Source organism: Girardinichthys multiradiatus, chromosome 11 (genome assembly GCF_021462225.1).
Source record: "Girardinichthys multiradiatus isolate DD_20200921_A chromosome 11, DD_fGirMul_XY1, whole genome shotgun sequence".
Taxonomy (NCBI): Eukaryota; Metazoa; Chordata; class Actinopteri; order Cyprinodontiformes; family Goodeidae; genus Girardinichthys; species Girardinichthys multiradiatus.
Genome location: NC_061804.1, coordinates 25,240,628 through 25,253,007, shown reverse-complemented (window position 1 = coordinate 25,253,007; position 12,380 = coordinate 25,240,628). Strand labels below are relative to the sequence as shown.

Genomic DNA, 12,380 nt, shown 5'->3' with positions numbered 1-12,380 from the left:
ACAGCTCACTGGCAACCTAGAAATCAGACTTGCTGACATATGCATCTGTAAATTAAATTAAATATAATTTCCTACATGAACAGATGTACCCTTGTACTTGTATGGCAACTGTTCAGATTTTTCAACTCCAGAAAATTTCGCTTTGCGTCCATTGTGGGTTTCGCGTTGCCTTAATGGCATTGCATTCTTCGCTCCAGCACATGCCTCTACATAGGGCTCACATGTAAATCCCTCACTCCTGTCACGTCATTCAGTCGGTCTGATCACACCATTAGACACCTACGTCAATAACGTGGGAGGCATTATGCTTGTTCTTAATATGGCATGCAATACAATAAAATTAAAAAGAGCAAACACAGACATTTGAACTATTTAATTGTCAAAGGTTTGTGCTCAACAGTTTTGATGAGTCTGCAGAAACCGTCACAATGCCAGGCAACCTGATGAATTTACAGAGATATAGGCAGCAGCAACGCTGCAAGTCTTCATAGGCATAACCAGGAATGGTAAAGCACGTACAAACCTCTACACCTCTCTGCATTTCACAGCTTTTATTATGTTTAAGCAACAGTCCTGGCATCTTTAGTCCAGTAGTTGTCACTGAAAATCATAGGCATTCAAACAAAAACTCTGTTGCTTATTTTAATGCACTGAAAATAAGTTATTTTACAACAAACTCATCTGAAATAATTGACAGGTCGGCACAAAGCAGAAAAGCAAAACACCGAGTTATAACGGAGACAGTCAGATGTACAAATACCGACCAAGGGCCACCATCAGAGTGATCCTAATGCTTGGACTAAGAATCATCTTTCCAGACATGACTAAAGCACTGATCACCAATTGTTGTGTTGCAGTTGGCACAAAGTAATTGACAGATGAAAGCAGCATACCAGGAGGTAGGCATGTCTGCAGAAAAGAGACAGCATACACGTTGTGGAACATGTGTATGCTTTAGCCTGACTTGAACAGCAGAATAGCCACCTGACCAAGGTAGAAGTAAATGAAATGCTTGGTTTCATGCGTCACATAGCTGCCGAAGTTCCTTCCAACGATGCAGTGCCATGTAGGGTTGTACTTCTTGTCGAACTCCTGCAGGTAGGACAAGAAATATTGAATAGTACACTAAAGTAGAGTCCTTTACAGGTAATAGTTATCCAGTTTAAAAGGAGGAAACATACCTTTTTAACATAGGCAGCGATATCCTTCTCTATGTTGTACTTCTCCATGGCCTGCATGGCACAGTCCACTGCATCCTGCTGCATTTCATCTGACATGTCTGCATTTTTGATCACTGCCTTCTTGTCAGACATGTTGCACTCCTGACTGTAGGAGACAAAGTCAAAGTTAGAAACATTTGTATATAAAGGATGCCGACAGTCACTCCTGGTGCCTACAGACCAGTGTCAACTGTCAGCACGCCTTTAATTGATGTTTTGCTTCAGTTTGCAAGCCAAATCAGTCTGGCATTTTACAATGGGAGACATTTTGCATTTTATTCAGTACTCCTGCAAATATAACTCCATATTGGGAGTGCATCCATCTATATTTGGTGCTTCTGCGTGAGAGGATTTTTGCATCAGCCACCATTAGCCTTTGTAGTCAGGTTTCCACAGAGGATCATGCGGTTGTGTCTACTCAAAAGGCGCAGGAAAGCTGCAAAGCTCTCCGTTTCTCCTGCGCGCCAGCAGAGGTATACTCATTCATAGCAACGCACACTGTGTAATATACGAGTAACTCTTACCGTTTCTGAGTGAAGTTTCAGTGTTTAGAGACGCACGCTTCGGAAAGCTGCACAGCTTTTCTTTCATTTATTGAAGGACGCGTGGTTCTCCCGCTCCTCCCTCTGCATCTCTTCTTCACGCTGATTGGCTCATGCTAAGCCTTCGCCCAGCTGACGGTCATTTTCTACTCGCGGAGAAGGGCCCGCATTTTGTTTCCACCCAGAGTGCACCGCTTTCACCTGCTGCCTCACAGTGTCGAAACAGCGTGTCAGCTAGTCCGCCATGTTTTGAGTGGCAACTTCGTCTGTAATATTTTTAAAACAAATTGTTAGTATTTTTGTTGTTAACAAGGAGTCCACGCTACTGATATAAATAAACGAACTGGGATTCAGGGTTTAATTGTATATAGACTGCATAAAAAGACACTAATTATTTCTGATATTAAATCAGACTAAGCATATCCTGTTTTAAGTAAGATTACCAAAATAATGTCCGACGGTCTGGCCATAATTATTATCGACACATTAGAAGGAAAAGGGGGAGACTTGCAAGCCTGAGATCACCATCCCAAGTGGAAAGTACAGTGGCGGGGGCATCGTGATGTTGATGTTTTTGCTTCAAAAGGGACTGGAGCACTTCACAAAATAGACAGCATCATGAGGAAAGAACATCATGTGGAAAAATGGAAATATCTAAAAAATCAACCTTCCAAATAAACAATGGTCTTACCACCACCACCAGTCTACTCCAGTCCCCCCACCCACTGCCCCTCTCCCTCACATCAGTCCAAGCGAGTAAGAGCTGAGGCAGCTGAAGCAGAGGAAGTTGCACCACCAGATGGCATCTGTCCCAGGCTGCTGAAGACCTGGGCAGACCAGCTCTGTGAGGGCCTCAACCACATGCACGCCCTGAGTCTGTCTGGAGAAGGTCCCTGTTGTGTGGAAGACCTCCTGTGCGGTTCCGGTTACTAAAACAACGCATGCCAAGGAACCGGCCCACTACAGACCACCACAGCACTGTGGTGAGCCCCACCTTGGACCTGCTGGAGTTTGCCTGTAGGCCCAACATTGGAGTAGATCTACCTCCTGCAGCAAGTACTTGCCCACTTAGAAACCACCAGGAGCGCTGTGACTTCTCCAGCAGTTTCAACACCATCAGACCGGCACTGCTGCGGGGAAGTGGAGGACGTGTCACTATTTTATTGTTTCGACCTTACATGACTTTTTGTCATGTTGAATTTGAACAATAAAACTTGTAAGAATATTAAATTGTAGCCAAAAATGTGATGACCAAGGAAAGATGTCAAGAAATCTTCTTCCATTAGCGGTTTTCCTTGTCCAAAATGCCAAAATCTTATCAGGTTTTACTTGTGTCAATCTACCTGGCGTCCTCAGCAGTCATAACCAAGGTAAGGGAGGGTGAACATCAACACCAGACAAGACACTTACGTTAAAATGTCGGTTTTTCAAAGGTTTAATGGGATGACAGTTACTCTTGACTGACCAGATAGATGGTTCTATGGATGAATCAATCACAGGGAAGGAACCCCACTTCTACTCAGATGTCAACAAGGTGGAAGAGGAGAATTGGTATGGGTGGCTATTATTGAACATAAACTAGTTTATGTTTTTAAACTTTTAGTGTGGACTCTAACTTATTCAACTCCCTACACGTTCTTCAAGCAGTGGTGGAGGAAAAAGTCTTTCAGAAAACCTCGGATTGTGACCCATCATACACTTTGTCTACTACATGTTCAGCTTTTAAAGGCCATAAAAATAAAAGGATGGACTAAACCCTATTGTGGGCCCTTCTGAAACAGATTTACAGTGAAGGAAAACACACCTGCAATTTGCTTTGAAACCAACTTATGTCATAACTTCATTTAGCTCTGCTTAGTCTATCAATTAATGTGGATGGCATTAAACTGACCTCTGGTAATAAAATAAAAAAAACCTTGGTGTTATTTTTGACCAGGACATGTCATTTAAATCTCATATTAAACAGGTTTTTAGGATTCCCTTCATTCATCTCCAGAATATTGCAAAATTAGAAATATTCTATCCAGGAGTGACGCTGAAAAACTAGTTACTTTAACTAGTTACATTTGTTACTTCAAGGCTGGATTATTGTAATTCTTGTCCACAAAATGCAGTTAAAAGCCTTCAGCTGATCCAAAACACTGCAGGAGTTCTGATGAAAATTAAAAAGAGAGATCATATTTCCCCTACTTTAGCTTCCCTTCATTGGCTCCCTGTTAAATCCAGAACAGAATTTAAAATTCTCCTCCTCACATATAAAGCCCTTAATGATCTAGCTCCATCATTCATCAGAGATCTGATTGTTCCATACGTTCCTAATAGAGCACTTCGTTCTCAGACTGCAGGTTTACTGGTGGTTCCTAGAGTCTCTAGAAGTAGAATGGGAGGCAGATCCTTTAGTTATCAGGCTCCTATCCTGTGGAACCAGCTCCCAGTTTTAGTCCGTGAAGCAGACACCCTGTCTACTTTTAAGGCTAGGCTTAAAACGTTCCTTTCTGATAAAGCTGTTAGTGGCTTAGGTTATCCTGAGCTATCTCTGTTATGCTGCTATAGCATTAGGCTGCTGGAGGACATAACGACCACTTTCACTCTGCTACATTCTCATACTACTCTCCAATTTTGTATTATTTGCTGTTATTTCAGCTTTTAACTTTATGTTCTCTCTTCTCTTCCTAGAAGCTACACCTAGTCTGACTCTGTGTCTACCTGGGACACCTTCCTGGAGGGGGGGCATCGTCCAAGCTTCTGCTTGGAACAACTTAATGGTGAACAACTTAATGTTCACCTTATATAGATGATTCACTTGGCCCTGTCTTTCAGTGTTTAACCCTGTATCTCCTAGGCATAGCTACTGGCTGAACTTTTACTGTGACTATGTGCTCTTTTTCATGCTTTAGACTTGGAAAACTGGCTCAGAGTTCAGCTGCTTAGCTTTCTTTCTCTCCTAGATGAAGCCACCAAAAGAGCTATTACCATTAATGTTTCACTTTTCTTTCCTATAGAAAAAACTACTGGATTACTGTGTTTTAATTTTTGTTCTCTCAAACCCCCAGTCGGTCATGGCAGATGGCCGTTCACACTGAGCCTGGTTCTACTGGAGTTTTCCACTCCACTGTCGCTACATGTGTGATCAGTATGAGGGATTGCTGCAAAGTAAACGCCAGTGACTGTCCACTGTCTCTACATGCTCATCCAGGAGTGAATGCTACAAGTTACTGACTCGATACAATCTGCTGGGTTTCCTTAGATAGTAAAACGTTTAACCAGTTTGAATAAACTGAATTCAACTGCATTGTTTAATAGTTAGGATTAATTGGAACGTACCTGATTTGAAATCTGTATGGATTGAATTGACTTTGTAAAGTGCCTTGAGACGATGTGTTGTGAATTGGAGCTATTTAAATAAAACTGAATAACTTTTTTTCACCAAACGGTGGTCGCTTGACCTGCTTAGATCCACTGGCTGAAGATCAGTGGCTGCTGCTGCTGCACAAAAATGCCGATTACAGACTGCGTCCATGAATGGGAGACTTGTGACCATAATTGAAAAGGTGGCTATATTGGCCACAATTTTTTTGAGGGGGAAATGTAACAAATATTTACCTGTCAATTTTATTCTTTAAAAGTCAAGAGGCGAGATGGAAAACCTTTCATTTTTTTAACCAATTATTGTGCATGTATTGATATTGCCCTAAGAAAGCCAAAAACTCATTTTTACTTTCTGAAACCTCCACCTCTGAGGTTTAACATCTTGGATTGACAGAACTAATACTAATCCTCAAAAAGACAACTTGCGTCATAATTGATGCCTAGTGTACACTCCTCTTTGTCCACAACGATAACACTTGGATTGAAGTGAACTGTATGGGATTGAATTTGAATCAGACTATTTGACTGAATGGTAGTGGGATATACAGGTCCTTCTCAAAATATTAGCATATTGTGATAAAGTTCATTATTTTCCATAATGTCATGATGAAAATTTAACATTGATATATTTTAGATTCATTGCACACTAACTGAAATATTTCAGGTCTTTTATTGTCTTAATACGGATGATTTTGGCATACAGCTCATGAAAACCCAAAATTCCTATCTCACAAAATTAGCATATTTCATCTGACCAATAAAAGAAAAGTGTTTTTAATACAAAAAACGTCAACCTTCAAATAATCATGTACAGTTATGCACTCAATACTTGGTCGGGAATCCTTTGGCAGAAATTACTGCTTCAATGCGGCGTGGCATGGAGGCAATCAGCCTGTGGCACTGCTGAGGTCTTATGGAGGCCCAGGATGCTTCGATAGCGGCCTTTAGCTCATCCAGAGTGTTGGGTCTTGAGTCTCTCAACGTTCTCTTCACAATATCCCACAGATTCTCTATGGGGTTCAGGTCAGGAGAGTTGGCAGGTCAATTGAGCACAGTGATACCATGGTCAGTAAACCATTTACCAGTGGTTTTGGCACTGTGAGCAGGTACCAGGTCGTGCTGAAAAATGAAATCTTCATCTCCATAAAGCTTTTCAGCAGATGGAAGCATGAAGTGCTCCAAAATCTCCTGATAGCTAGCTGCATTGACCCTGCCCTTGATAAAACACAGTGGACCAACACCAGCAGACTTCTAGCATTTTGGCATTTCCTTCTCCCCAGTCTTCCTCCAGACTCTGGCACCTTGATTTCTGAATGACATGCAGAATTTGCTTTCATCCGAAAAAAGTACTTTGGACCACTGAGCAACAGTCCAGTGCTGCTTCTCTGTAGCCCAGGTCAGGCGCTTCTGCCGCTGTTTCTGGTTCAAAAGTGGCTTGACCTGGGGAATGCGGCACCTGTAGCCCATTTCCTGCACACGCCTGTGCACGGTGGCTCTGGATGTTTCTACTCCAGACTCAGTCCACTGCTTCCGCAGGTCCCCCAAGGTCTGGAATCGGCCCTTCTCCACAATCTTCCTCAGGGTCCGGTCACTTCTTCTCGTTGTGCAGCGTTTTCTGCCACACTTTTTCCTTCCCACAGACTTCCCACTGAGGTGCCTTGATACAGCACTCTGGGAACAGCCTATTCGTTCAGAAATTTCTTTCTGTGTCTTACCCTCTTGCTTGAGGGTGTCAATAGTGGCCTTCTGGACAGCAGTCAGGTCTGCAGTCTTACCCATGATTGGGGTTTTGAGTGATGAACCAGGCTGGGAGTTTTAAAGGCCTCAGGAATCTTTTGCAGGTGTTTAGAGTTAACTCGTTGATTCAGATGATTAGGTTCATAGCTCGTTTAGAGACCCTTTTAATGATATGCTAATTTTGTGAGATAGGAATTTTGGGTTTTCATGAGCTGTATGCCAAAATCATCCGTATTAAGACAATAAAAGACCTGAAATATTTCAGTTAGCGTGCAATGAATCTAAAATATATGAATGTTAAATTTTCATCATGACATTATGGAAAATAATGAACTTTATCACAATATGCTAATTTTTTTAGAAGGACCTGTATTGGATACATTTGAACTCCATTTTAAAACCACTTAGATCCTATGACTGAATAGTAAGTGAATATTTGTTTCATAAAGTGCCTTGAGACATTTGTTAGCAATATCTGCTACATGTAATCTGATTTATAACAAAATTACCAAAATGAAAAAAAAAAAAAAAAGTTAAATGTGTAATTAGCCATTTCATGTAAACATAGGAAGATCCATATGAAGGAAAAACTTGTTCAACACCTTGATACCAAAGCTACAGATCTTTAAAAACAGATTACACAGAAACACTGTACAAGTGATGTGTAACCTGTCTGACGGACAAGTACAAGAAATGAATAAAAGAAACAAAATCACTTACTGAATGTTTTTATTAAAAGAGAATAAAGTAGTGAAATACTGAAGATTATATTCAAGAAAATCAGAAATCATCCATCTTTGGAAAAGACCTAAGAAAAGTCACATTCCCTTTTAACCTCCCTCGCCCCTGACAAATGTTCCCCACAATTTACCACTCTCCTTACGTGTGTGGGTCCATCCTGCACCTCCAAGCCCTCCTACTGGATGCTATCCAAGCTTTGCTCTTCTTTTTATAATTAAAAGAAATGGAAAAGAAGCAAAAATTTGAAAAATAATGGTCTCCTCACTGCGCTGCCAGTAACTGCATCTCTGAGGTCCCAAACCAAACGTGAATAAATGATTTTGAGAATTCGAAAGCCAAATCAGTTTGATTAATATCTTTTACTACGAGGTTTCCGGTTAGCTGGGGTAAGGTGGATAGGGCCAGGGTCGTGCTCCATGTATCCATCCTGAAGCTTAATCATTATCCTGATCCTTATCTGATCCTGAATCCTGATCCAGCTCCGGAATGGGGAGACAATGAGCCCAGTCCACACCTTCAGAATACCAGCAGAACCAAAGAGAAGGAGGTGAGTTAGAATCACACCTTTGGAAAACATTTTAAAAATATCAATAATTCAGCTAACAGGGAGTTTACTTAGAGATAAAAAAGGAAAATCATCTATAATCAAATCAATGACTACAAAAAGATAAGCAAAAAAACAACAAAAAAAACAATTTTTTTAGGGTCCCCAAATACAACAGTTTACAGCAAACATTACTGAAATATTCAACAGCAGTACTTAATTGTAAACCGAGTGTTTTAAAGGAAAAGAGTCACAAAAGCCTTAAGTGTAGATTTCACAGTCGACAAGGCACAGCCATCATACCATTGGTGCCACATTTGACTCCTCCTCCTCCTGTTTATCCTAAAATGAACTGTTTCCTCTCTTCCCATCCTATCCTGTTCTGTTCCTCTGAATTCTACAGAGAAACACACAAGAAGGTCAAAGGACAGTTGTATATGCTGGGGAGAAGTCAAAGATGATGGCAAACAGAAAAAAAAAAAAAAAAAAAAGCATTCAGTGAGAAAAAAAAAAAAAATGTATGGACGAGAGGAGGATGGATAGCTGAAATTGAAGGGAGAAAGGAAGAGGGAGCCAAACTGGGGAGTATGGGGAGACCTTCGGGTCTGCAAAAAAGTAAAAAATAAAAATAGCAGAAGGAGAGGTGGGTGAAACACACAACACACTGTACACAGATGAGATACGATCCTGGGGGGGAAACACTGGATTTTAAATGTGACCGCCTCCTCTCTGGCTCTGAGGTACACCGTTGCTTCAGTTTAGGCAGATCTAAGTGCGAGAACGAGAGCGGGAACGGGAGCGCCGGGGTGAGTAGTGTGGGGATCCTCTGCTGCGACGCGGGGAGTAGCTGCGGGATCGGCTCTTGCTCCGGCTTCTGCTGCGGCTGCGAGAGCGGCCGTAGCTGGGACTGCGATTGCCATCCATCTTCACACGGATGTAGGCAGTCTCTCCCTAAACACAAACGCATCTGTTATCATCTATAAAATGCACAACCGGGCTCATGTAGACCCCAGAAAAACCATGTCACATTGGTTTCAGGTCAAATGTCATTCTTCCCCGAGATCAGACAGATGAACTCCTGCTGTTAATAATAACTATGTAAGCTAAAAAGGCCAATTATTCTCCTAATGTGGCTGTAATCTGAAAATGTGGATCAATCAATAATCTCAACCTGCAAATAGTCAAACATTTACATAAAAATATATATTTTTTTAATGCTAATTTTATGCAGGAACACTTGATATTTAGCTTTACTTACTGTTGGGTATCTGTCACCCTCAATCCCGCATCTTCATTTAAATGAGCAAACTTCAAACTGTAGTCCAAGAGACCCTCCTCAGTTACAAAGCTTTCTGCTCTGACCCACTACGTACCTCATGAGAACGAAACTTGGTGTTATCCAATTTACGCACAGCGTAAGTCATATCTTCTTTGCGCACAAACTCCACTACTCCAGTGCCATCGCGGAACACATCCGCATAACATACATCACCTGCCTCTCGCATGTGGTCCTTTAGGTCCTGCCAGCTCCCGCTTTGGGGAAGACCTGACACACAAAACAAAAAGGGTGAGGTGCAAAACATTTAAGACAAAGGCCTAACCTGTGCAAAAGATGAAGACTTTACCCACCTGACACAACCACTCTGTTTTCTGAGCGCCGGGATGGGGGACCATAGCGATTCCTTGATGGTCCCATGCCCCCGCCTCCACCGCCGCCACCGCCGCCTCCTCCTCCTCCTCCCCCTCCCCTTCCACTTCTTGGAAACTCCACACGCAGACGATAGCCATCATAATCATAACCATCTCTCCCATACACAGCATCCTCGGCATCCCTGCAAAGTACAACAATCAATAACTCTAAAAAAGATGCAAAGACTAAGATCTTCACCATAAAAACAAAAACACAGAATAACTGATGTGTAACGTTCTTTACCCTATCTTCAGTTGTGTTCATTAAATACCCTTTAATACCAACGTTTGACATCCCTTTGAAGCGGTGGTAGCAAACAGTGCGGACTTCAGGTCACCCTCAGACACCACATAGGTCAGAGCTACTTTTGCACCTTCTTAAATCAGCCCCGATTTCCTTAATTTTGAGTGACTGACCAATATTTGCATATGAAACCCGATCTTATGCGCTGAACCATCTACCTCCGCAAAGGTCTGAAAATTAAAGACTAAAGGAACTGATTTTTTTTGTTGTTAAAAAATAATTAATAAATTGTAACATTGAAGGTGTATTGTAACCTTATAAAACCTGACAGTGCCTATTATGAAAAGAAAAGAAATTGGTATCTGTCAAAAGCGGAATCGGCAGATCAGGCTTTTTAAAGATCGGTAATTGGGCAGATAACTGCCATTGGTACACCCCTACTCCTAATCCAACTGCCCCTGAAGACAATGAAAAGAGTTGGCATATACAGAGCAGTAAATAGGTACCTGTTGGAAAAGTAAAAAGGTTCCTCTTTGCACACCCCCCAAGTAATGTTTCTGCAGGCTTTATCCAATTGTACCGATGTGCACTTTCATATCAACAGCAGCAAGAGCCTGCTCTAAGTCCCACCTTGACATTATATGGGTTTGGGAGACTTCTTTTAGCATCATGCGGCCTGCTATCAGGGTACACTGCTTGGATATCCAGGCTTATGCATGTTTGAAGTCCAATGTCTTCCACTTGAAGACTATGTTGGTACAGTGGATATCTTTGAAAATCACTTACCAGACCCTTAACTTGTTACAACCTTCTTTCTGAAGGCCTCAAACAGCTCTTCCAAGCTTACCTTGGTGTTTGGTGTTCAGGCGTACCCCAAACTAAAAGTTTGAGGTTTAAAAAGAGTAAATATCTCTCAGAAATCCAGAGTACCAATGCTCCAAATATTCCACCAGATGTAAGACGTTTGTGCGTAATTTTTCTGCTTACAAGAAAGTTTCAGTTTATTAATCATTTGTATTTTTTTATGTAAATTTTCGGTTTTACCTATATTATTTAAATTTTTGATAATTTGCAAAACTGATATTACAGTGTCCATCAGTCCAAAAACAGCCTTTCGTATTTTTTTTTTTTCACATGACTTGTGTTGAAGAGCACGGTCTCACTTTCAAAAGCTGGGACTACTTTGCAGACATATCAAAGCTAATCTTTAAAAAGACGCAGACTGTTTACAATAGAAATAAAAAAAATATATATATATATATATATCCACATGGTAGGTTTATTTGTAACCATGACGACTTGTATTTAGGTGTGTTAAGAGCTTGTTCATTAAGTAGGCCTCAATCCTGCCACATGTTAGCAAACCGACACCTCGCTCGCAACATAATAAAACCACTATAAAGAAAAATGTTAAAGTGTTTTGAAAAACATAGTATATGCTTACGGGGGCTTAAACTGGCAGCTGAGCGCATATGAACCTTTGAAGCAGGTAAGATTTAAAGTAACTTGGGTTTAGCAGCTGGCTAACAGTGGAGCTAACGCTAAAACTTGACGGGGGATCCCGCTGCTCACCTCGGGTCCTCGAATTGAACGAAGGCAAACGGTGGTCCTCCTCTGCGGTTCTTCAGATCAATATCACGGACAGATCCGTATTTATAAAACAAGTCTTCGACGTCTTTGGAGCGGATGTCTGGGGGAAGATTCCCCACGTATATCCGACAGTCGTTGCTCCCCGTAGGTCCTCGGGCGAATCCTCCAGACATGTTAGCGCAATGCGAGCTAACCGTACTGCAAACTGAAGAGCTAGTGAACAAAAGGCTACGGTAGAGCTATCTCATAACAGAGGCGGGAAACTTCGGGTGAAAAGAACGGAAATGCTGCGATGCTCCTTACCGCCTCGTGCAACGGCTGCTGCTCCAACTTTAATGGCGAACTTAGCGCCTTGCAGTGACGCTGGTTCACGTAATCACCTTTAAGCCACCGTTCAGCTACTGGACTTCCGTATTGTAGTTGAATGGGTTTATTGAGCTCTGAATGCTGCAAGCAGTGGCTGTTTTTAATTCAGTCATTTGGCTCCGAAGGAGCTACGTGAGATGTATGGCTTTATTTTCTTAATTTTAAATATTTCAACATGTGAAAATGTTATAAAAAAAAAAAAAAAAAAAACGGGAAAAATATTCTGTTTATAATCCGTTACCTACATGTTATTACAACAGAAGTCCGACTAAATTTATGTTATTAATAATATTGATTTATAATATCAGAATTTATTTCAGCGATTCAATTGAAAAAGT

The 12,380-nt window shown here is 41.4% G+C and overlaps 2 protein-coding genes across 2 annotated transcripts; both read right to left on the bottom strand.

Moving 5' to 3' along the window:
* Nucleotides 1-358: 358 nt before the first annotated feature.
* Nucleotides 359-1,901, bottom strand: dynll2b (dynein, light chain, LC8-type 2b). The gene is made up of 3 exons (XM_047379515.1): nt 1,745-1,901; nt 1,182-1,326; nt 359-1,092 (listed from the first exon to the last, which is right to left on the bottom strand). The coding sequence occupies exons 2-3, from the start codon at nt 1,311-1,313 to the stop codon at nt 955-957; spliced, it is 270 nt and encodes an 89-aa protein (XP_047235471.1). The 5' UTR covers nt 1,314-1,326; nt 1,745-1,901; the 3' UTR covers nt 359-954.
* A 6,712-nt stretch (nt 1,902-8,613) lies between these two features.
* Nucleotides 8,614-12,077, bottom strand: srsf1b (serine and arginine rich splicing factor 1b). Its single transcript, XM_047379514.1, has 4 exons — nt 11,659-12,077; nt 9,783-9,985; nt 9,527-9,699; nt 8,614-9,104 (listed from the first exon to the last, which is right to left on the bottom strand). The coding sequence occupies exons 1-4, from the start codon at nt 11,847-11,849 to the stop codon at nt 8,922-8,924; spliced, it is 750 nt and encodes a 249-aa protein (XP_047235470.1). The 5' UTR covers nt 11,850-12,077; the 3' UTR covers nt 8,614-8,921.
* Nucleotides 12,078-12,380: the final 303 nt, after the last annotated feature.